The sequence below is a fragment of the Oryctolagus cuniculus genome, chromosome 9, assembly GCF_964237555.1.
Source record: "Oryctolagus cuniculus chromosome 9, mOryCun1.1, whole genome shotgun sequence".
Taxonomy (NCBI): Eukaryota; Metazoa; Chordata; class Mammalia; order Lagomorpha; family Leporidae; genus Oryctolagus; species Oryctolagus cuniculus.
The window spans coordinates 115,846,029-115,871,122 of NC_091440.1; the positions used below are offsets into that span (position 1 = coordinate 115,846,029).

General features: G+C 38.3%; 1 protein-coding gene across 2 annotated transcripts in view; it reads left to right on the forward strand.

Moving 5' to 3' along the window:
- The window catches only part of PIK3C2G (phosphatidylinositol-4-phosphate 3-kinase catalytic subunit type 2 gamma), a 464,615-nt gene that overhangs the window by 197,347 nt on the left and 242,174 nt on the right, over window positions 1-25,094 (forward strand). For both annotated transcript variants that reach the window (XM_051850300.2, XM_017343356.3), the window contains exons 18-19: window positions 5,234-5,327; window positions 9,531-9,625. In XM_051850300.2, the coding sequence (XP_051706260.2) occupies window positions 5,234-5,327; window positions 9,531-9,625 (189 nt within the window). The remainder of the gene's footprint in view (window positions 1-5,233; window positions 5,328-9,530; window positions 9,626-25,094) is intronic.

Here is a 25,094-nt window from a genome sequence, read left to right on the forward strand (position 1 = left end):
CTGAGAAGATGCATGGTTTGATTTCAATTTTATTGAATTTGCTGAGACTCACTTTATGGCTGAGCATATTGTCAATCCTAGAGAAAGTTTCATGCTTTGGAGAGGAAAATGTGTACTCTGTGGCTGTAGGGTAGAAGGCTCTATAGGTATCTGCAAGGTCTGTTTGGTCTATGGTGTCGATTAACTCTGTTTCCTTGTTGAGTTTCTTTCTGGTTGATTTGTCTACTGCTGAAAGTGTGGTATTGAAGTCCCCTGTTATTATTGTATTTGAGTCCATATCTCCCTTTAAATCCCTTAACAATTCTTTCAAATAGCCAGATGCCCTGTAATTAGGTGTATATACAGAATCGGTCCTTTAATCATTATATAATGTCCTTCTTTGTCTATTTTAACAGTTTTCATGTTAAAGTCCATTTTGTCTGATATTAGGATGGCCATACCAACTATTTTTTGGCTTCCATTAGCATGGATTATCTTTTTCCATCCTTTCACATTCAGTCTGCATGAATCTTTGTTGGCAAGATGTGTTTCTTGTAGGCAGCAAATAGATAGATTTTCTTTTTTAATCCATTCAGCCAATCTGTGTCTTTTAACTGGGGAGTTGAGACCATTTACATTCGGTGTGACTATTTTTAAATAATGTCTTTGCCCTGCCTTGTTTCCTTAAGTAGTCCTCTTGATGTATTTGGGATTTCATTTGTACTTTTGCTAGGTCATTTTTTGCACTCATTTCTTTTGTAGTGATGTTCCTGTTTTTGTTTTTCTGTGTGTTTAGCACGTCTTTGAGCATCTTTTGTAGGGCTGTGAGAGTAGTTCCAAATTTTTTTCAGCTTCTTCTTGTTGTGGAAGATCCTTATTTCTCCTTCATTCATAAATGAAAGTTTTACAGGTACAGTATTCTCAGTTGACAGTTTTTTTCTCCTAGGATTTGGCATATTTCTCACCACTGTCTCCTTCCTGTAGGGTTTGTGATGAGAAGTCCAGAGTAAGTCTAATTTGGTTTCCTCTGGATGTTCACTCTTTAAAAGAGCATATGATCTGGAACTTCTTTCTAGTGCTGGCAATGAATTGGCATTTATTCATATATTTTCATTAGTTAGATGAGCCTTATATTTAAAAAGGACTTATTTTTAATAAGTAATAAAAACTTTCATATAGAAAGCTTGAAAAACTTTAAAAATTGAATAATAAAAGTTGCATTCTGGTATTTGGTATTCATATTTTTTCCTCTCATCTATTCAATATATTGAGAAGTATACATATATTTCTTTAAAAATAACATAAGGCATATAATGATTCCTTTATTATGTAATGACCACATGTATTTATACCATTTTAACTTACATATTTATTTTTGGATAATTAGATTATTTCCAATAGTTTTTGGCTACCCATATGTCTGCACACATCTCTGTGAACACTGGGATGGGTGTTGGATATAGTAAGATGCCAGAAGAGAGGTGTCCCTAGGATAAATTTCCAAAAGTTAAAATATTTCCAACAATGTATAAAATACTTCTTGTTCAAGGAACTTTGCCAACTCTGCAAGCATCTCTTATAATGTGGCCAACTCTTCCAGAAGCAGTCAAGTGTAAGTTGTGTTTGGATATGCTTTAATGTCAAATTAGGCCTTAGTCACAGCTCAGGATGTCATGTGGTTTATTTCATAGCAATTTCTTCCAATTCTCTTCCAATTTCTTCCTGAACCTCAAGCAACAGTAGTGAATAAAAGGAAACATCATTTTCCCTTAAAGTGCAAAACATTCTTCTCAACATCTGCTCATATTAACACACATATATCACTTTCCCTTTGGATTATACTATATTGGTATTACTAGTTTTTTTTTATTCTCTTATTCTGGAAGGATCCTGAAAATAAATACATATTTCTTTTGCATTACCTTCAGATTGTTCTCCTCTGACCTTTTTGAGTAGGAGGAAAAAAATCTGGAATTTATAGGAGTGATATTTGTGGAATTAAACATTTGTCACCAATGTAAGCTATCTCAGTACACAAGAAATTATCATTATTGCATTTTTGTTACCCACTCATCTACAGCATAAGCTAAATTCTAGAGGTAAGAAAAGAAAATGGAAAAATATTTAACCACCGTTGATGTATTCACTAGTTAAAAAGTGAACATCCATAAATTAGAAGTTAAATCCTGTGGTGGGAATTGGGCACAGTGCTTAATGTCCAATTCAGGAGATCTACATCTCATTTTCTGAATGCCTGGGCTTAATGTCCATCTCCGATCCCAATTCTGCCTCCTGCTAGTGTACACCCTGGGAGGCAGAAAGTGATGGCTCAAGTATTTGAGTCCCTGCCACCATTGTAGAAGACCTCAATTCTTCAGTCTGGCCCAGCTCTTGCTGTTGTAGGCATTTACATATTGTCCCAGTGGATGAGATTCTAATTCCCTCTACCACTCCTGCCCCCTGTGCCTCCACCTAACTCCCTGGTTTTAAAAATTAATCTTTTAAAAATCTTAGTACACATTAGCTTTTCTTAAATGCCCAGCGAAAGGTAATCAGTTAATACCCTTGGAGTTCATAGAAGTGATTACTAAGGATAGTTGCCTTCAAGGGGATTTGATTGAATATTTTGGAGAACTAGAGCTTGAAGAAAAGGGATGGTTTTCCAAGCAGAGTCAACAGTGCTCACAAAGGTGAGGACAGAGTAAAAATAATATTCTGATGAACTACACTGATTCACTCAATATTATAGCAGAAGGGAAACCTCAAAGGCTTAACTAGCCTTGAACGGAGTTAAGATAGATCTATTGGAAACAGAAGTCCACTTAGTCCTTTATGAGAAAAGAACTTAACAAGTAATTAGGGAAATTTTATAAAATTTTATGAAAATATGAATATCAGCATGAGATAATTATGGTCTAGACTAGATAGTTACAGAAATAATTAAAAGTCATCATAGATGCTAGAGCCATTAGGATAAAAAAGTCAAAAGAACTCGGAGCTTGAAAATTGATTAGATGTAAAGATAAGAGACTAATAGGAACTCTACAAATTTTTGTTCAACTGGTCCAGAAACTCATAAATGAATGAGACTGCCATCAACCATGTACTTAATACAGAATTCCAAAAAGAAAGGGGGCAACTAATGCTTCAGGGGACTAAACAAAGGCTGGGATAACCTCCTAGGCAAAGTGATACTGGAGCTTGGACTTCAGAAATCAATAGAATTTCACCAGATGGGAGAGGTGGAGAATATGTAATGAAGAGGGCAAGAGGAACAGAAACACCTTTAAGATTTTTAGGTCTCCATGACTGGAGGCAGTTGATAACATGCATTGAAAGTAGGAAGTCGAGTAGTAGAGATGTCTCAGGTAGAATGACAAGGATCCCAGGTTAGGACAGTCATCAATATGCAGAAAATGTTTACAAATATGGATTCATTGGGGTTGTATTTTTGGAAGCTAATGAAAATTTTCTGCTTTCATGGAAATTATAGGCTGGAATTTGAAAATAAATATATAGAGTTTTAGTGTTCTACAGAATGTTGTTTTGTTATGATGGTTTTTTTTTTTTTTTGCTATTTCTCTTTCCTTGTGTCACTAACATCGGTAAGAAGAAACAAGCACACAGGAAAGCATGGGTGGCTAGAATTTGACTTAACAAGCCATTACTTAGACATCAAAACATGCCAAGTAGCTATTCCCTCCAAGACTCCAAACAGTCCCCAAACTGACCTTGATGTCTACAGGCTCCACACAAATGGTTTAGTAATTGATAGCAATAAATTAGAGTCAATTGCATTTAGTTAGGGGAATCTAAAGTCTTAATGTGGTAAAATAAGCTGACCTTCTTCTAGCTTTGCATTTTTATTGCACCCTTCTGCTCTCTGCATGTGGGTGATGTTAGGCTAAAATCTTCTGACCTTAGCAGTACTTCATGAGATGTGTTCTCACCAGAACTCATTGCTAGAATGTTCAAAGAGGGAGCATTAGTATGGAAAAGTATTTTCAGGTCAGAAATAAAAGGTTGGAGTGATGAACCTTGGAAGTTAAATTCCTGTAATTAAAATGTTCGGTTTAAATAAAGCAAAAAATACGTAACCTGTTTAGCATTACATTTCAGACTTCTATCAAGAACAGTTGAGGGATGTTGAATCAAATGTTTCACCCAGCTCTGTAGCTCCACAGTTTTCATTTTGGTCTTCAGTAAGCTGATATGATGAAAAGAGTCTGTATATTCAAGGCTAATGTTTTTTGATTCCCAGCTGATCAGCTGACTGTATATTCACCTGATTGGTTGAAAAGTGTTCTGTTAGCTCCTGACAAAAGAAATTAGGGGGTGTAGTTTGTTCATTCATGTTTTTGTTTTTAAATGAGTTGCAATACACAGTTCTTCAAGTTTTAAATTATTTCTCATATCTTATTTTCCTGAAAACATGATTACTTAAAATTAATTTTTCTTACCAAAGCTTTCATAGTATCTAATCATGTCGAAGCAATTTGTCAAAATTGGATCAACGCTGTATGGTACCAGAGTTATCTCCAGACATTTCTCAGGAACTTCAAGAAAATTGAATAAAATTTTCTGAAGAAACAAGATGAGGGCAATCTGAGGAGTCCATTTGAAATGTGGTTCCCAATGCTAAAAATATCATTTAAAATATAGTTCAATAGCAAGCATCTATTAAGCACCCCATAGCTGCTAAATTTTACAATAGGTATATGCTATCCAAAATGAATATGGCATAATTGCTCTCAGAAACTTCACATCAAGATTTACCTTTATTCAATGGCATTCATTTATCATCAGTACTTTAAATTTCTAGTTTCCATTAAGATCTGGCCAATATTCATTTAAAAATATCAAAACTCATTTTTAATCATATAAACTCTGGATCTCCAGCTGCTAATAATTTATTTAGCAAATGCATGGCTCAGTAGAAGCAAAGATTTTCAGGCTACTTTAGAAAAGATTTTAGATATCCCATAATATACATCTTATAGGTAAGAAAGCTGATGGAGATCTAAAACCCTTGTTTCTAAAGCCTAGTCGAAATAAGGTTCTGCTACTGACCCCATGAGAGCGAGAATACAGAAAACTAGCAATTATTTAGTGCTAATGACCCTTTTAATGCATTGTAAGATTATTATTTTATCTGAGGCACTGGAAATGGAATTTATTCCCTGTTCTCCCTGAAATGTGTCATGAATTTTTCCTTGCCATTAACAACTTAATAGATATATTTTCTGTGCATCAGTTTTCCAGATCAAGAAATTCGCAAAGTGGCAGTTCAACAATTAGACACCCTCTGGAATGATGAACTACTGGAATATCTCCCACAGCTGGTTCAGGTAAGAAGGGCAGAATTGCCAGGGTTATTTCAATAATTTAATTAATGATTTTCTAGAGAGTTCCTAATGAATCATCAACAAACTACATAAAAGTGATACTGCAATCTGGACAAAAATATGAATGATAGCTCCTATATTTTTTAATTGCATTTGTATTTTTTTATTTACTTGACAGAGTGAGTTAGACAGTGAGAGAGAGAGAGAGAGAGAGAGAGACAGACAGACAGACAGAAAGGTCTTCCTTCCATTGGTTCACCCCCCAAATGGCCACTACGACCGGCGCACTGCGCCAATCCAAAGCCATATGCTTCCTCTTGGTCTCGCATGCAGGTGCAGGGCCCAGGCACTTGGGCCATCCTCCACTGCCTTCCCGAGCCACAGCAAAGGATAGCTCCTATATTAATAAGAGTTTTGTAAATACTCTCTAGACAAAATGTTAGGAAGAGAAGTATGGTTATCTTAGAATTGTATCTGTTAAATACATTAAATCTATTCTCAATAAAAATTTTCAAAACAGTAAAAAAGAAATATCTACAAAGTATATAAAACCTGTTCTCTGTATATTAATAATAAATTGGTACAATCAAGACATAAAAATCCAAAAGGAATTATTAATTATCAATTTGAACATGTAAAATATAAATACTGTGATAAAATTCTTTCATCTGACTGTATATATAAAATAAAACTTTGGTACCCATGTTGTGGCATAGCAGTGAAGCCACTGCCTGTGATGCCATGATGATGATGATGGCATCCCTATGGGTGCCAGCTCATGTCCTAGCTACTCCACTTCATGCAGCTCTCTGCAAATGACCTGGGAAAAGTAATGGAGGATGGCCCGAAAGTTTGGGCCCCTGCCACCCTTGTGGAAGACCTAGAGGAAGCTCCTGGTTTTGGACTGGCCTAGCACTGGCTGTTGCTACCATGTGGGGAATGAATCAGTAGATGGAAGACTCTCTCTCTCTCTCTCTCTTTCAAAATAAATACATACATCTTTATAAAACATTAACACAATAAATATATAGAAACTAGTAATTTGCTAGGCAGCTCCTCATAATTTGTAACTTACTTGACTTCCCCTTAAAAATTCTAGTATAAATCTTATCAAAGTAACTTCTAATACCCCAATTCTCTTGTCAACTAGTACATTTTTTTATTGACAGAGTTAGACAGTGATGTCAGCTAGTCATTTTAGTGACAACATCAAATACCACAATACTGGAGTAATTTTTGAAAATAATATAAAGTTACCCAGAATCATGAGTACAGTTAATCACCTGACTTACATGACGACAGATAAACAGATTACACCATCTACAAGTGAGCGTGAGAATGAGTCAACATCCAGCCTGGATCTTCTGTCATGTAACTATGTGCTGAGTGCTCAAGAGGTATAATTCAACTTGGGGCCAGAGCTATGGTGTAGTGGGCTTGGCCTCCACCTGCAGCATTGGCATCCTATTTGGACATAGGTTCTAGTCCCAGCTGTTCCTCTTCCAATCCAGCTGTCTGCTTTAGCCTGGGAAATCAGTAGACAATGGCCCAAGTACTTAGGTCCTGCATTCACGTGGGAGACCTGGAGGAAGCTCCTGGCTCCTGGCTTCAAATCAGCTCAGCGCCAGCCCTTCTGGCCATTTGGAGTGAACCAGCAGATGAAAGACCTTTCTCTCTGTCTCTTCTTCTATCTGTAAGTTTACATCTCAAATAAATAAACAAAATCTTTTTAAAAAGATTAATCCAACTTGCAAGATCAATATTCATCTCACAGCTCATAGGTATGGGCTGAAGTTATAGCTAACCCAACTCAAAAGAGTAAGTTCTTAATTAATTTAAACATAATAAATTAAACTCATTTGGATCAGAGTCAATACACTTGGCACCAGGAATATGACTGAACCCATATTCATGCAAATCCAAATTCATAAGAAAAGTTGCACACAGAATCCAACATAGCAAATAGAAAGGAAACAATTAAGGCTGCAAATATGCCATAATTAAAAATAAAGATATAAGCTGCTCTCAGATGGAAAGAAACATGTACTCATTATGGAACTAGAAAATAAATAAAAACCAGGAAGCATTTTACAACTGCCAATGTATTTACCCTTAGAATTTCATCCTCCACCATGACCTTATAACTTTCCAACACATAAACAAATTCCACCTCATCAATTATGTTCTGGAATCATGGGGTTTTTTTCTGTATTACCATGTTAGAATTACATAGGCTATATTAGAACAGTAAGAATGGAATCTAAGACCATAATGAAAATAGCAGATATGGATATATGCTTCATATCTTAAAGTCATATAAGAAAAAGACCCAGAAGTTACTGGGACCACAAGTTATAAACCTTAAGGTAAGTTGCAAGAACGGTGTTGTATGCACCAGAAAATTTACCTACATCCTGGATAGTGAGGCAGAATTTGGGGCTGATGATACCAGTAGACATAGTAAAGCAAGGAGTTTGGAAGTAAGGGAGGCAATTCAAATGCAGTCAATAGTTGCTGAGTATCACAGGAAATAGCCAACAGAAATTGTAAAAGGCAAGCATGGAAGAAAATGTGAAAGCTATTTTACTTCTCATATGCTCATAGGATATGTTCACTGTTAGGGCATAAACAGTAATCATGGCCTGGGAAGCTCGAATTAGCCTGTAAGTGAAAGATGCTCATGGCTGCAAGTTAAGACAATACACAGTATGGTCTTTCTACATTCAGACAGCAACAGGACATGAAACAGGTTTGCTATGATCATCTTTGGCATTCTCACACCTCAGGGGTTTATAAACTCCTCTGTGCTTGCAGAGGCCTCATATAATCAGGTGTTTGTTGAGGTGGATGTTAGTGGATATAGCTCCCACTTTCTGCTGTCTGCATGATTGTATAAAGTCTGGATTAAATGATGAGGGGTGGGATATAGCTCCCACTTTCTGCTGTCTGCATGATTGTATAAAGTCTGGATTAAATGATGAGGGGTGGGATATAGCTCCCACTTTCTGCTGTCTGCATGATTGTATAAAGTCTGGATTAAATGATGAGGGGTGGGTAGGCATATGTCAGAGGAAGAAAAAGATAGAGGGAAGGTCTCAGATGTCTTACCTGAACAGCTAAAGACAGAAACTTTGCCTCTCAAACAGGAATGAGTGCTTTCATGAACAGAACCTTTATTTTTAATCATCATGTTCACGTATTTCATTTCCTGAACACTGATGGAGCCCAGGCACAGATGTTGACCGTGAAATCCCTGAATACGGCAGGTGAAGGTTTAATTAAGTTCAGAGGCTACCCCTTTCTGTCTGTGTTTTCTACAAGATGGGGTATCCCAGAAAACCTTAGGGAGATACTCACAGTGGAAATGAGAAATTTTGGAAATTGGCTATGGTGGTACCAGTCAGCTTTGAAAATGTAGGCAAAGCTTCAAACTGTGCAGGCTGATACTGATATACTAGCTGGTGATCTCTCTTCAGGCTTTAATAAGCATTAGTTTCATCTTCAAATGCAGAAGTATCTATTACTTAATACTACTTTTATGATCTGAGGGCATATTCATAACATTATTTGTTGCTCCAGGATTCCCCCGCCCAGGGACTGGTTGAATCCTACACACCACCTGCTCTTTTTTAATAATTTTTATTCATTTATTTTCGTATATTTGAAGGATCCACATGGAGAGAAAGACAGACAGAGATTGATCTTCTGGCTGCTAGTTCACTCTCTAAGTGCCTGGAACAGCCAAGAGCCTGAGCTCCATCTGAATCTTCTATAAGGGTGGCAGGGACTCAAGCTGCTGTCTCCTAGTTTGCATTACCAGGAAGCTAGATCAGAAGCAGAGGTGCCAAGTCTTCCAGGCACTCCTGTACGGGACGTAGGCATCTCTAGTAATGGCTAACCCCACTGCTCTACAGTGCCTAGTCTGCCCTGCTCTTATTTCTTATCGTGTAATCTTAAATCATAAATAAGGAGAAAAAGACTACATATATTCGCATTGTGTATGGTGTGTGAGATACATGTTATTAGCTATGCATTAGATGATAAGCATTAATACATTATCAACATGTTCTTAAATGTGCATGCTACTTTTCCTGGTTGTTTCTTAAGCCTCTATGTGCCTCTGTATTCTGCTATACAGAATACAGAAATACCAGAAAGTATTCTGGTACTGAGAAAACACAGTAAAGGAAATGTTTCTTACTGTAGGCTGTCAAGTTTGAATGGGACCTTGAAAGTCCATTGGTTCAGCTTCTACTGCACCGGTCGCTGCAGAGCATCCAGATTGCCCATCGTCTCTACTGGTAAGATGAACCAACACTGGTTAAGATGCTGTGTTTTTGCCAACTTCTCTGTGGCACAACTTGAGAGGAAGGAGAGGATTCATTGGTCTTAGAGTTTATATATACCTCAACTAGAAATTCAGCCGAGGTTAAGTCTTTGTTCAGTTTATTTTTATTCATGAGTATAATTTAACTGCCATCATTTTCAAATTTTTTTCAATTTTAAAATTTATATAAGGTGAACAAATTTCATGTATTTAAATATTTAGGAGCAAACTTCCCACTGTATTCTCCCTCCTAAACGTGCTCCACAAATTTCATGAATTTACCATTTAATATAATGCTAGCTGTGGGTTTGTCATATATTGCCTCTACTGTGTTGAGGAATGTTCCTTCTACATCCAATTTGCTTAAAATTTTTATCATGAAAGTATGTCATATATTATCAACTGTTCTCTGCACCTATTGAGATAGTCATATTTTTTGTTTTTTAATTTGTTGATATGATGTATTACATTTATTGATTTCTGTATGTTGAACCATCCCTGCATACCAGTGATAAATCCCACTTGGTCTGGGTGAATGATCTTTCTGATGTGTTGTTGGATTCAATTAGCTAGTATTTTGGTGAGAATTTCTGCATATATGTTCATCAGGATTGTTAGTCTATAGTTTTTCTTGTGTCTTTTTCTGGTTTTAGAATTAAGATGATTCTGGCCTCATAGAAGAAGTTTGGAAGAATTTCCCCCCTTTCAATTGTTTTTAATAGCTTGAAAAGAATGGAATTAGTTCCCCTTTAAATGTCCGGTAGAAGTTAACCTCTTTTCTCTATAACTCTTCTATCACTAGTGAAAGACAGTAGGCTAGACTCAAACAATTGGGAGCAATGACCCTTATTTCTGACATCTTTCATTATCAGATCATACAATCTGAACATTAACAGACTAAGCGGTCAGCTAGTTCAAAATGCCATTCACTATAAATCCAATTTAAAATTTCAAAAATGTAAACAATAGCTGTAGCACTTAAAAATATTTTCAGAAAAGAATACTACTAGAATTCAGGGTAAATATAGCAAACAGTGTGTGATTAGCTGACTATAAGCAATTTTACAAAGTCTTCAAACTAGAATTGAGGATCACGTGCGCCAAGTATAGACTTTCAGTTTTTCTGCTGATCTGCTTTTGCTCACTCATGTTTTCTTTTAGTGTTATCACAAGCTTTAGTGTCTTCAATAACAAACAAACTTTTCTTGCCCCTATTAGGAAGGCTGTCTGCAATTATTTGGTGCTGAATGATAAATACAGGCCTTCTGCTTTAGAGCATATCATTCAACAGAATGCCATTAAGTTACTATTTTGAAAAGTTGACTTGTCAATATACATTAAAAATACACTCATGATGCAGTAGTTAACCACTGTATCCATCTTGTATTATCCACTCATATGGCTGTCTATCTGACCATAAAGTCAATCATAAAAAAAAATTGTAATCAGTTGAACATAGGACTATTTGCTTGTGTATGTATCTTTCTTACCAGTAATAACAGCAAAATCCTAGTTCATAGTTCCTTACATACAGATAGCTTCCATACAGATGGTTTCCACATACCTTTGGATCATGCCATTCAATAAAAAAAAAAAAAAAAAAGAATTTAGCAGTGAAGTCTGAACTTTTGTTTGTTAGGAGAATCTTTGTTACTGATTCGATTTCTGTTTTGGTTATTGGTCTGTTTAGGTTTTCTGTCTTCATGGCTCAATTTTGGAGATCTAGGAATCTGTACATTTCTTCTGGATTTTCCAACTTGTTGGCTTATAGATATCTGTAGTAATTACTGATGATTCTTTTTTTTCCCCTGTGGTATCTATTGTAACATCTGCTTCATCTGGTTTTATTGAAATATGTTCTGGTTAGTTGAGTGGTGTATCAGTTTATTTTTTTAAAAAAAGTTCTTCATTTCATTGATATTTTATGGTTTTTTTTTGTTTGATTAAATTTGGTTTATCTATTCTCTAATTGTAATTATCTGTTTTCTACTAATTTGGGGTGTGGTTTACTGTTGTTTTTCTAGGTCCCTGAGATGCATTGAGCTCATCTATTTGATGCTTTTCCAATTTCTTGATGTGGGCACTAATTGCTATAAACTTCTCTTTTAACACTACTTTTGCTGTATCCCATAAGTGTTGATAGTTGTATTGTAATCTTCATTTGTTTCCAGGACTTTTTTTTAATTTTACCTTTGATTTCTTCTATGACCCAATGTTCATTCAGGAAAATGTTATTCAGTCTCCATATGTTTGCATATTTTCTAGAGATTCTTAATTTATTATGTCTAGCTTCATTCCATTGTAGTTAGAAAAGATACATGATATGATTTCACTTTTTTGAATTTGCTGAAACTTGCTTTATGGTATAGCATTTGATCTATCCTAGAGAAAGTTCTATGCACTGATGAAAATCATGTGTATTCTTAACTGTGGAATGAAAGTTTCTGTAGATATCAGTTAAGTACATTGGATCCATAGTGTAAATTAGCTCTGTGTTTTCTTTTTTGATTTTCTGTATAGTTGATCTGTCCATTGATAAAAGTGGAGTGTTTAAGTCCCCCATTACTGTTGTATTGGAGTCTGTGTCTTTCATTAGATGCGTTACCATTTGCTTTTAATATCCAGGTGCCTTGCAGTTGGGTACATATACATTCATTATTGTCACATCTTCTATTGAATTAATCTCGTAATCATTATGTAATCCCCTTCTTTGTCTATTGACAGTTTTTATGTTAAAGTCTATTTTATTTGTTATTAGGATGAATATACCTGCTGGTTTTTGCTTTTTTTTAGCATGGAATATCTTTTTTTCCATCCTGCATCTATCTTTGTTGGTGTGGTATGTTTCTTGTGGGCATCAAATAGATTTTTTAATGCATTCAGCCAGTTGCTATCTTTTAATTAGAAAATTAGGCCAATTACATTCAAGGTTGTTATAGGTAAACAATGATATAGAACTACTATTTTCCCATACATATTCCTATTATTTGCTTTGTATTTTCTTTGTACTATTACTCAGATTATTTGCCTTCACATTCATTCATAATAATGACTGTCATTCTGTTTCTGTATGTAGCACATCTTAAAAATCATTGGTAATTCTGGACAAGTGTGACAAATTCTTTTAACTTACGTTTGTAACATTTCTTTTTTAAAAAAGATTTCTTATTTATATTTTTGAGAGGTAGAGTTACATACAGAGAGAGGGAGAGATGGGGAGAAAGGTCTTCCATCATCTGGTTCCTCCCCTAATGGCTTCAATGGCCGGAGCTGAGCCAATCCAAAGCTAGGAGCCAGAAGCTTCTTCCAGGTCTCCCACGTGGGTGCATGGGCACAAACACTCAGGCTATCTTTTGCTGCTTTCCCAGAACATAAGCAGAGAGCTAGATTGGAAGAGGAGCCACCAGGACACAAACCGGGGCCTAAATTGGATGCTGGTGCTGCAGGAAGAGGCTTAGCCTATTATACCTCAGCAGCAGTCCCATAAGTCTTCTTTTTAAAAGAACTATTGCTACCATTAATGGAGTGTTCTATACAACGAGATCTTTAAATTTGATGAGGCCTCTCCTAAATCTATACATCACAATGCTAAGTGTGATCATATTTGCATGTTGAAGGTTTTCATATAAAAACTAATTACAGGACTATGAAAATGTGCCTTAATGAATATATATGGAAGAACCTGTGCCTTATAAGCACATTCCCAGCTGGCATTTGACATAGCATGTAGGAGCCGCAGCCTTCAGTGCCAGCATCCAATATCAGCACTGGTTTGAGGCCCGGCTGCTGAACTTCCAGTCCAGTTTCCTGCTAATGCATCTGGGAGAGCAGTGGAAGATGGCCTGAGTACTTGGTCCCCTGCCACCCACGTGGGAGACCTGGAAGAATCTCCTAGCTCCTGGCTTAGGCCTTACCCAGCCCTAAACCTTACAGCCATTTGGGGAGTGAACAGCAGGTGGAAGAACTTTCTCTCTGTTTCTTTTTCTTTTTTTTTTTTTTTTTTTTTTTTGACAGGCAGAGTGGATAGTGAGAGAGAGAGAGAGACAGAGAGAAAGGTCTTCCTTTTGCCGTTGGTTCACCCTCCAATGGCCGCCGCGGCCGGCGCGCTGCGGCCGGCGCACCGCGCTGATCCGATGGCAGGAGCCAGGAGCCAGGTGCTTTTCCTGGTCTCCCCATGGGGTGCAGGGCCCAAGCACCTGGGCCATCCTCCACTGCACTCCCTGGCCACAGCAGAGGGCTGGCCTGGAAGAGGGGCAACCGGGACAGAATCCGGCGCCCCGACCGGGACTAGAACCCGGTGTGCCGGCGCCGCAAGGCGGAGGATTAGCCTAGTGAGCCACGGCGCCGGCCCTGTTTCTTTTTCTTTCTCTTTCTCTCTCCCTCTCCCTTTCTCTCACCCTCACTCACACTCTCCTTTCAAATAAATAAAATATCAATCTTATAAAAATTTTTACAAAGTACTTTCAGTGCAATATTAGTTATCAACAACAGAATCTGAATGCGAACATATATTCTTTCTATTGAAAATTCATAGAACACCCAACTTTTCCAAAAGCATAACGTTGGAATACTAATAGAGAAATAACACTTATTTAAGAGATACTGCATTTTTTGCATTAGCACCTGTACCTTTTATTATATTAATCAATGCATAAAAACTCTACAGATATATGGAGTACCCAGTGATGTATTGATTAATGTATATGTTGTGAAAACATCTCTCTCTCCTCAAACGTTAATTACTCAATCTCATGAAACCTGATCTTTGTATGCTCTTTATCCTACTTTTCTTTTTGTGACCTATCTTTTAAATTCATTCTCATAGCACAACATTTTAATAATTAGAAGTATCAGTGACCTAAGTGTGAAATGGGATTTGTCTTTTGTTCTCACAAATGTATGACAGGCATCATTTGCTTGCTTCAGTTGCTAGTTAAGATCGTTATTAATGGAAAAGCAGCAAGTCAATACCATTTTGGAGTACTGTGTTACCCTGCTTCAAGAAACATTATTCATCATGATACAGCTTTTCCCATTAAAATGACTCATGTCCTTAAAAAAAAAGGCACAGGAACTTGTCAGGGACTAGTGTTTGAACTGCTGCTCATTTTCATTTTGAAAGCCTAATTTAAGAAGCAGAATATTTCCTCTACTGTATAACTATAATAAGGCCTGGGCTACAGCAGCTACCACTGGGCCTGTCTCTGAGCTTCTCAGAGCTCTGACTGAAGTCTCACTCTCTTCCCTTCCTCAGCTCTGATGGCACTGGGGGAAGGAAGTGGATGTACTCGCAAAACTCTTGTCACACTGAAGCTGGAATTCAGTGTTTACTTCCATTAAAACTAAACCTTATTTGTAATATGCTTTATTAAAATGAAAGTCTGTTGAACAGCAACATGACCACATAACAATCTTCTTTTAATATTCATATCAAAATATAAAATCATATACAATATAAAAAGAGAATTTCTTTTAAAATACATGAGGGTACTTCATAAAGTTCATGAAAAACTAAATTTTGTTTATTTTGGTACAATAAAACTTTGAAATCCTTGCATAGTTTTCCCATAATGTGCATTTTCCATGAGCTTTTGAATCTCTTCCAATTAAAAATGGAATGTGATATTAAGGATGTATCCTAATTAATGAATGATTACAACACTTGTGCCAATTTGGCAAATTCTTCATCTGCTAAGGTGATGTAAAAATTGGAGTCATTTGAAAGGCAAGAGTAAATGCAAATAGAATTATAAATCAATGTCATTTTTATAAGTTCGCAACAGATACAGTTATGTCACTGTTTCCAAACATGGGGTTGGGAGGAAATCCTTTCTGTGTGTAATTTTCACCCTGATGAAAAGACAAATCTTAGGGCTCATTTTCCCCTCTCAACAATTCTAGGAATGAGTAAAGTAGAAGGAACGGAAAAGAATGTAAATTATAAATAGGCTGCTGTTTTTGATGGTCTATTTTGTAAGAATATGAATAAGAAAAAAAAGTTTTCAAATACAGATATCACTTTGTAAAAAATAAAAAGAATCAGACAACATGCACTAAATGCGAAAGAATATTATGTATATTTCAAACGTATCTTGAACCTAAAAATATCTCTGCAGAATGCTTGAGTTAAAACATCAAATATACAACTAAATCTCTTTATGATCCACTCAAAAGAATGCTAATATTATTTCTTAATGAAAATAAATGCACAGCAATATCAAAAAAGGGTTGAAGTTGTCAACCATCTTTTTTGTTTATTTTCTTTTTGACTTGGCTGAGATACTGCTTCCTCATATTCAGTACTTTCAACCCTGAACTCTATACCTTGTAGTCTTGAAAACATCCCTCATATGAACTAAGATGGCCAATTGTTAACCAAGTCTGTGACTCTACACATCCTCAACAACCCTCTACTTCAACACTTCCACCTACCACTGTCTCAGGGCAGCAGGTTGCTTGCCCAGGTATGAAACTGTGAATAAATAGGTACGAATGAAAACCCCCTAGACTGCTTGGCTTTGCTGTGAGTAACCTTTCCGAGGTTTCCCTGAGAAGGGAAATTAATGTGGGGTGACCGTGAGTCTTCTGCATTGGATCCATGTAGGAAGAATAGCCAGTGTTTTTCAAGAAGACTTAGACTAAAGATGTCTTTAAAATAATTACTTTTTATCAGAAAATCAGTGTTATAGAGAGACAGACAGAAGGAGATCTTCCATTTTCTGGTTCACTCCCCAAATGGCTACAACGGCCAGGGTGGAGTCAAGCCAAACCAAGAACCAAGATTTTATTTTCTCTTTATTGAGAGTATTTATTTATTTGTTTGTTTATTTAAGAGGCAGAGTTACAGAGGGGAAGAGACACAGAGATCTTCCATCTGCTGATTCACTCCCCAAATGTCTGCAATAGCCCAGCCGGGCCAATCTGAAGCCAAGAGCTCCGTCTGAGTCTTCCCTGGGGGTGCAGGGGCCCAAGGACTTGGGCCATTTCCCACTGCTTTCTCAGGCCATAAGAAGAGAGCTGGATTGGAAGAGGAGCAGCTGGGACGTGAACTGGTGCTCATATGAAGTACAAGTGCTATAGGCAGAGACTTAACCTGCTATGTCACAGCACTGGCCCCACTAAAATTTTCATTTGGGTCTCTCAAGTAGTTGGAAGGGGTCCAAACACTTGGACAGTCCTCCATGATTTTTCCCAGGCTATCAGCAGGGTGCTGAATTGGAAGTGGAGTAGCTGTGACATGAAAACGTGCCCATATAGGGTGGTGGCTTTACCCTATAAGCCATAACTCCAGCCCTTGGACTTGAAAACATGTCAAGAAGTTTTAAATGCTTTACTTCCCATTTTGTACCTTCACAGCTACAAAATGAGAAACACAGCATTTTGGATTCATGTTCTAGAGTTCCCCCACCCATGACATGACAACAAATGTGATAGAATCTTAAACTTCAAACCCTTTCCATTCCAGAAAATGGAGAGCAGTTTAACTGCTAGTAAAGTATTGCACTGAAAGATGGTCTCCCCAAAAAGATATGTCTACAGGATGGGTGGATGGCACAGCACTTACGTTCCTGCTTGGGACACCAGCATCCCATATCACAGTGCTTAGTTTGAGACTCAGCTACTCCGCTTCAAATGTAGCTTCTTGCTTATGCATACTCTGGGAGATATTAGATAATGGCTCAAGTACTAGAGTCCCTGCCACCACCTGACAGATTGAATTCCAGGCTCTTAAATTTGGCTTTGCAATCCTGGCTGTGACAGACATTTGAGGAATGAATCAGCACAAAGAAAATCTCTCTCCATCTCTCCCACACCATCCCACCCCTGCCTTTCAAATAAGAAGGAAAGTAAGGACAATAATAAAAATTAATTTTAAAAAGACCTGTTTGCAGCCTATCCCAGGAACCTATGTATTATGGTCTTATTTGGAAAAAAGTTATTTGAAGATGGAATTTAAAAAAAGATCATGAAATTTGATCACTGTTGATTATCAAGATGGGCCTAAAGGCACTTACAAAGAATCTCACTGGGACAAAGGAGAAGATATACATACAGAGGAGAGCCTGGGAAGATGGGGACAATGATTGGAAGGATACAACTCCAAGCCAAGGAAAATCTGGAGCCACCAAAAGCTAGAAGAGGCAGGGAAATTCTTCCCTTGTTTCTTGGGATGGAGTGTAGCCTCCTGACACCTTAATTTCCAAGCTCTGGCCTCCAGAATAAATATTTGTTATTTAAGCCACAAGTTTGTGGTAATTTGTTATGACAGTCACATGAAACTAATAGAATACAGAAAGGACTTTATGAAGGGTTCTGATTAAATTGGCTGGAATGTCAAATCAGGAATCTTTTCCCTGACCTTCTTTTTAGCCTCCGTCTGGGATTGAGTACTGTTTCCAATTGTGTTCCATAGAGTACTGTACTTGGCTTTGCCAGATGCCATTCCCCACAATTACAACACCTCTACTGGCCACCCTATCCACTCCCCCTCCAAATCTATTCCTAATGATAGGAATCATGCCGTGGTCTTCAGCATACTAACTCCACCATAGTGTCAACAACTAGTACATACACCAAAGCATATTTTTAAGCCCATGAAGCCATAGAAATGTCTTTGAGGTCATCAGTATTTTCACATACTAGAAATCTTGTTGTCCTTGTAGAACATGAATTACTGGTTGACTGGAGGCACTGTGAAAGGCCCTGGGGGCGCCCTACTCAGATACTCTAGCTTCCATGTGGAGTGCTCATTGATAACTACCTTTTCTCTGAGGAATAGCTCTCTGCTAACATAGCCCTCTGGCCTGGGAGATGTGAACTCTAAGATACAATTTACATTCCATGGACTCCCAATAGATCAGATTAAAGCCAGATTTGACAGGAGACATTGCCCTTGCTAACTCCTACTCTTTCCATGTAACTCTTCCCTATCCTAATCTGGGATTTTCCCAGATAAGTATCTCATCAGTATGAGGATTCATGGGCAGCTGGATTTACAAGGCAATATGCATTTTCAATAAACTTTTTGAAGACACCTGGTAAATCACATGTACTGAATTTGTCTCATACCCTGTTCCAGGAACATGTCCTACGAAAAGCATTTCTTAATGAAAATAACAAATCTAAATATATGCTTTAAGAATTGAAGCATTGGTATGTAATGGGACATGGTGTAGGCATAACAACAATATCACAATCTTTCACCCTCCTCTTACTAAGTATGATAGAGTAATCTCCAAGAGAGCAATTTTAATCAAAATCCATGTGATAGGGAACTTGTATAGCGTGGCTCCTTTGTAAACGTGTTTTTTAAGGAACATGCTACAAAAATCTGTCAATGTTCCCTTCAAAGTGTGGGGACCACCTGATATGAAGTTCCCATTAATAAGCTCCATCCTTGCAGGATTTCTTTTTGTTTTATTCATGAATAAAAGAACCTAAGATAGTTTTTGGCACTTTGTAGACATTCAATAAATTAATATTGAGTGAAGGAATGAGCTTGAATTGCTTGGACATAGCAGAGCACATGCACACTTGTGACAGAAGGGGGCAGAAGAGAGCTGCTGGATGTGTCAAGGAGCTAGCAGAGTTAGGAGCAATGCTAGGAGATTGACCCAATCAAAACTGGACAATGGATATCACTAGGGATATCAAAAGTGAAGAGATGGAGAACATGATTTGAAGTCAGAGTCTAATCTGAGTCAAGAACTAGGGCCTATGAGCAGGTTGATGAAGCAGTGTCATCTGGACCTTTGGGAGAACCATGTAGTACACTAACCACTGGTGTCTATAGTACAAGTTCTTTTCAAAATGATTTATGGTGTTTAAAGGAACAACTGCCTCAAATGTAGCTTTGATATGCAACTTGCACATTAAAATGTTGCAAAAATTGGCCCATTCATCTTTCAAACAATTTGCCCTAAACGTTTTCTCCTTTTAAGTTTTATTTATTTGGAAGGCAAAGAGAGAGAGACCAAGGTGAAGGGGAGAGGCCTTCCATCTGCTGGTTCTGTTCACTCTCCAAAATACCCGTAACGGCAGCCGAGAGTTGGCCAGGAATTCTATCCTTGTCTTTCACATGGGAGGTAGGAACCCAAAGACTTGGGTTATCATCTGTTGCCTCCCAGGCACACTGGCAGGCAGGTAGACAAAAGGAGAGTTGCCAGGCTTTGAACAAGAATTCTGATATGGGATGTGGACATCCCATATGGCAGCTTCACCTGCTGTGCAATAATGCCTACCCCCCACACCTAAACTTTTTCTAATTTAGAATTTCGTGACATGTTCTCAAGTCACGGATTTTAAACAAAACAGCATCATGTGGACACTTTGCACGATGTGATTTGAAGTCACACACATGCCTCTCATACCTTCTGATGCCGGAAGTTCTGTCATTTGTGAGCCACTCATTGAGGTTTAGTATTGCTCCTTCCCTGCAATTCTCTTCTAGTAGGATAAAATATATATGAGTGTATTTCAAAAAGTTCATGGAAAAATAAAAGAGGTTAATTTTAGTGCAAAAACACTTTGGAATCAATGTGTTGTTTTCTATAACATGTACTTTGCGTAAGAAGATTCCTTGTATGCAAAATGTAATACTTATGATGAGTTAGTTTACTATTTGCTCATTTATGTTGACTATCCAAGGGTAAAACAAAGGCAGGCCCTTGTTTTAAAGAAACTCACGGGTTAACATTGTAGCTTCCAGAACAAGGAAACAACCAGCTGGCTATGGAGCAAGGGCAGAGAAGAGTGAGTTCACATTAAATTCTGTTCTTGTTACAGTTTGCTCACGATCTGTTGCAAATACAAGCAGAGAGACAAGGCCGGACATCAAGCAAATAAGGGACCTTAACTGTGTGTTCCCATTCTGTCAGTTTTAAATACTGATAAAGGCATACAAATGAGTACACAAAGGAAGCAAATGCTTTGGCTTATTGTTTCGTGTCTGAAACCCTCCCTGAAGTCCGAGTGGAAGGCTGTGCTGAGGGAGTGATTGCTGGCTAGTGGAGCGCAGTTGGTACAGAATCAATAGAAGATTTAAAAGCCTAAAACCTTTACTTTCAAGAATCATTAGATGGCTCCTAATTCATCTTTTTACCTTTACAATATAATAAATAATAAAATATTGCTTCACTTTTTTGTAAGGGAAAGATATGTCTTGCTGTCATGTAATATTGATCTGTAATCATCTTTCACCCTGTTCTCAGAGGAAGTGCATGGATACTTCATGAAAAATGGAATTAAAAGTATGAGTTTATATTAGTGGAAAAATCTTTTGTGTAATATCCATACTATTTAAAAGAAAGTGCATGTATCTCAAAATTATCATTCTCTTCTCCACCCAAACTTAGGAAAACTGATCTGTATTTGGAAGAAAGTTTCCTTAATGGAGTAATTTGTAAAATCAATTATCAGTTTCATAGTAAAGGCATAGATACAGGAAAAACTGTTTTTGACTGCTTTATTTCTACTTTGTGATAGAAAATTTATGTATTTCCTTTCAAAACGTAATTTTCTAATGTCATTTAAATCTAATTGCTGCTATTTAAATGTATATGAAAATATACATTCTACCACACATAAGTACAAAATTCAGTAACAGAGAGCCACCTTATGTGTAACCCATGTTTAAATTCTTTGCTCGGCTGGCACCGAGGCTCACTAGGCTAATCCACCGCCTGTGGCACCGGCACCCCGGGTTCTAGTCCTGGTTGGGGTGCCGGATTCTGTCCCGGTTGCTCCTCTTCCAGTCCAGCTCTCTGCTGTGGCCCGGGAAGGCAGTGGAGGATGGCCCAAGTGCTTGGGCCCTGCACTTGCATGGGAGACCAGGAGAAGCACCTGGCTCCTGGCTTCAGATCGGCACAGCATGCCAGCCGTAGAGGCCATTTGGGGAGTCAACCAACGGAAGGAAGACCTCTCTCTCTCTCTCTCTCTCTCACTCTCACTCTCACTCTCACTCTCACTGTCTAACTCTGCCTGTCAAAAAAAAAATTCTTTTCTCTTCAAATGCTTCTATTTTATTTTTAATAGTGAAGAGTTACGAAAATTAATATTTTATTTCTGCATCCTGATCTGAAACTTTAGAACCTGGATCCAGTCTGACCACTGGGAGCTGAACTTTCTGATCCATTTTGCAGTCATTTTTCATGACAGTAACCACATACAATTACATCACTGCTTCCTTTCAGAGCCATCTGGTTTCACTGTAATAATGCTAGCCACCCCTACCCACCACATTGGCTGTAGTTTATGAGTGGGATTTGGGGTAAGGCTTTGAAAAGCATAGTGCTTTCTGTTCATTGTTTCTCAATCAGACTAGCTTTACTTTAGCCAAAAAATATTGTCAATAAAAAGGTATTTTGTTTAGAAATTCTTCCAATAATTACTGAATTTGCTGCCGAAGTGATTGGACTAACAGATATTCATACAAGTCTAGGATTTGGAACTCAAATGGCACTTCAGGGATCACCTGCAAGCCCAGAAAAGGATTCTAACAAGGTAAGTGATTTCTCCAGTGATCACCATCCAGCTAACAATAGAATTGACATTAACAATTTTTCATGACATCTCACACCCAGTGCAAGTCACATTCCAATTTAAAATCTATTTTCGGGCCTGCGCCGTGGCTCACTAGGCTAATCCTCTGCCTTGTGGCGCCGGCACACCGGGTTCTAGTCCCTGTCGGGGCGCCGGATTCTGTCCCGGTTGCCCCTCTTCCAGGCCAGCTCTCTGCTGTGGCCCGGGAGTGCAGTGGAGGATGGCCCAAGTGCTTGGGCCCTGCACCCGCATGGGAGACCAGGAGAAGCACCTGGCTCCTGGCTTCGGATCAGCGCGGTGCGCCGGCCACAGCGCGCCGGCTGTGGTGGCCATTGGAGGGTGAACCAACGGCAAAAGGAAGACCTTTCTCTCTGTCTCTCTCTCACTGTCCACTCTGCCTGTCAAAAAAAAAATCTATTTTCAAAAAAGTTAAAATGTGAAGAATTCATAAGGTGATTAGGAATTAGCAATTAGAAATTAGGAATTCATTCAAGTACTGAAAAAGTAGACTTTCCTTAGCTTGAAAGCAGAACTGAAAAGAAAATAATATTCTAAATTTGGATCCTAGTATCTGATAGCTCAAAATCTGTGCCATTATTTCTTGCTATGACCCACAAGTGCTGTCAACTCTGTCAGTTAATATGTATGTACAAAATGCTTTAAAATTGAATACTTGAAGGTGATTTCTGGAATTTTCTTTTGTATTGCCTGATTCACACTTGCATGTGAAATACTAAATTTGTTCTTAAGTTTACCAATAAACCATTAGTGATAAGAGATCAGTTACCAAGTAAATCACCTAGTAGAATCATTTTGTATTTATTTTTCATAACATATTTTATAAAACCAAGGCTTTCTCAGTTTTCTTAAAAACACCATTCAATTACACAATTAGCAATATGCTGATACAATTAATTCAGCCATTTCATCAAGCTAAATTAATTTGAAAACAAATTCCTGTAGTTCTGTTCAGAACCCAGCAATAATTAAACATAAGCAAATCTGTCTTTGGCTCCCTTCTCACAAAAGACACTCAGTGAGCAGCTGAATACAGAACCCTGAAGAACAGGGGTAAAGTTCTGAGTTGGTGGCAGATTGAAAGTCATCGACGCTTGTTGGTAGTACTTGCCGAGGCTCCTCTCTTCTTATGTCTCCATCCTTTCCTGTCTTGGTCCAGCTGTGCTGTTATAACAGAGTACCTCGGACTGGGAAATTTATAAACACACAAATGTATTTCTCACAGTCACAGAGGCTGGCAAGTCCAAGGTCAAGGCAGAAGTATCTAGTGAGGGTCCAGACTCCACTTCCGAGTTGGTGTCTTGAATGCTGTATCCATCAAAGGGCAGGAGCACTTTCCCTTCCATGGCAGATGAGTCAAATACAAAAGCCATCCTCCCACACAAGACTGTCTCATAAAGACATTACTCATTCCTGAGAGCAGGGCTCTCTGTAGTTAAAGCCTTCCCATAGCCCCACTTCCTAACGCTGTTGTGTGGGAGATTCAGTTTACATCACATATTTTTTTTTTGGAGAGGATGCATTCAAACCATAGCACTCCCAGATTTGGAATTCTCACCCAGATGTCTTGAACCTAGATCCAAGTAAAGAAAGAAAGGAAGATAATCAGAGGGGATGGTAAAGAGAGCTTAAGGTTTTAGTAGACACCATTTTTTTTACAGGCAGAGTGGACAGTGAGAGAAAAACAGAGAGAGGTCTTCCTTTGCCGTTGGTTCACCCTCCAATGGCCACTGCGGCTGGTGCACCATGCTGATCCGAAGGCAGGAGCTAGGTGCTTCTCCTGGTCTCCCATGGGGTGCAGGACCCAAGCACTTGGGCCATCCTCCACTGCTTTCCCGGGCCACAGCAGAGAGCTGGCCTGGAAGAGGGGCAACCGGTACAGAATCCGGCGCCTTGACCGGGACTAGAACCCGGTGTGCCAGCGCCACTAGGCGGAGGGTTAGCCTATTGAGATGTGGTGCCGGCAGTAGACAACACTTTTATCTATATTCTATTGACTGGAAGTCAGTATGAAGAAGATCTAGATACCTGCAATGTAGAAAAATCCAAGTGTGTGTGTGTGTGTGTAAGTAAAATACAGTTTGACTTGATAAGCCCTTAGCAGTTTCTGCCGCACAGGTAAAGCAGTATAAATGATGCATCAAATGGTAAGGAAAAAGAAAATGAAGGAAAAACCAGTACTCATCTTTACATATATGATATGACATTCTTTTCAAAAACTAAAATTAGTTTAAGCAGACAATGACAACTACCAAACCATTTGATTAAGAATCATCACTTTGGGAGTAGGCACTTGGAACTGTGGTTAAGATGCTGCTAGGAGTGCCTAATTTTAAGTTCAGGTTCTGCTTCTGATTTCAGCTTTCTGTTACTGTGCACCATGGAAGGCAACAATACATTGGTCCCTGTCATCCCCTCAGATGACCCAGAAAGAGTTCTGGGTTTCCTGGCCTAACCCTGGGTATTGTGGGCATTTGGGGAGTGAACCAAGAGATTGAAGAGCTCTGTCTCTCTTTCAAATACACAAAAATGCATTTTAAAAGCATACGTCACTTTTAAAAATCACATTTGACAGATAACCTCGAAGATATTTTTGGCTTTATTTCCAAAAGTTTTATAAAGATTTCCAAGAGAGGGGCCAGTGCTGTGGCACAGCAAGTAGAGTTGCTGCCTGTGGTGCTGGCATCCTGTATGGGCACCAGTGTGAGTCCTAGCTGCCCGACTTCTGATCCATCTTCCTACCAATGGCCAGGGAAAAGGGCTCAATTCCGTGGGCTCCTGGCTCCTGACTCCTGACTTCTGACTTCCAATCACCCTATCTCTGGCCATTGAGGCCCTTTGGGGAGTGAACCAGCAGATGGAGGATCTCTGTGTCTCCCTCCCTT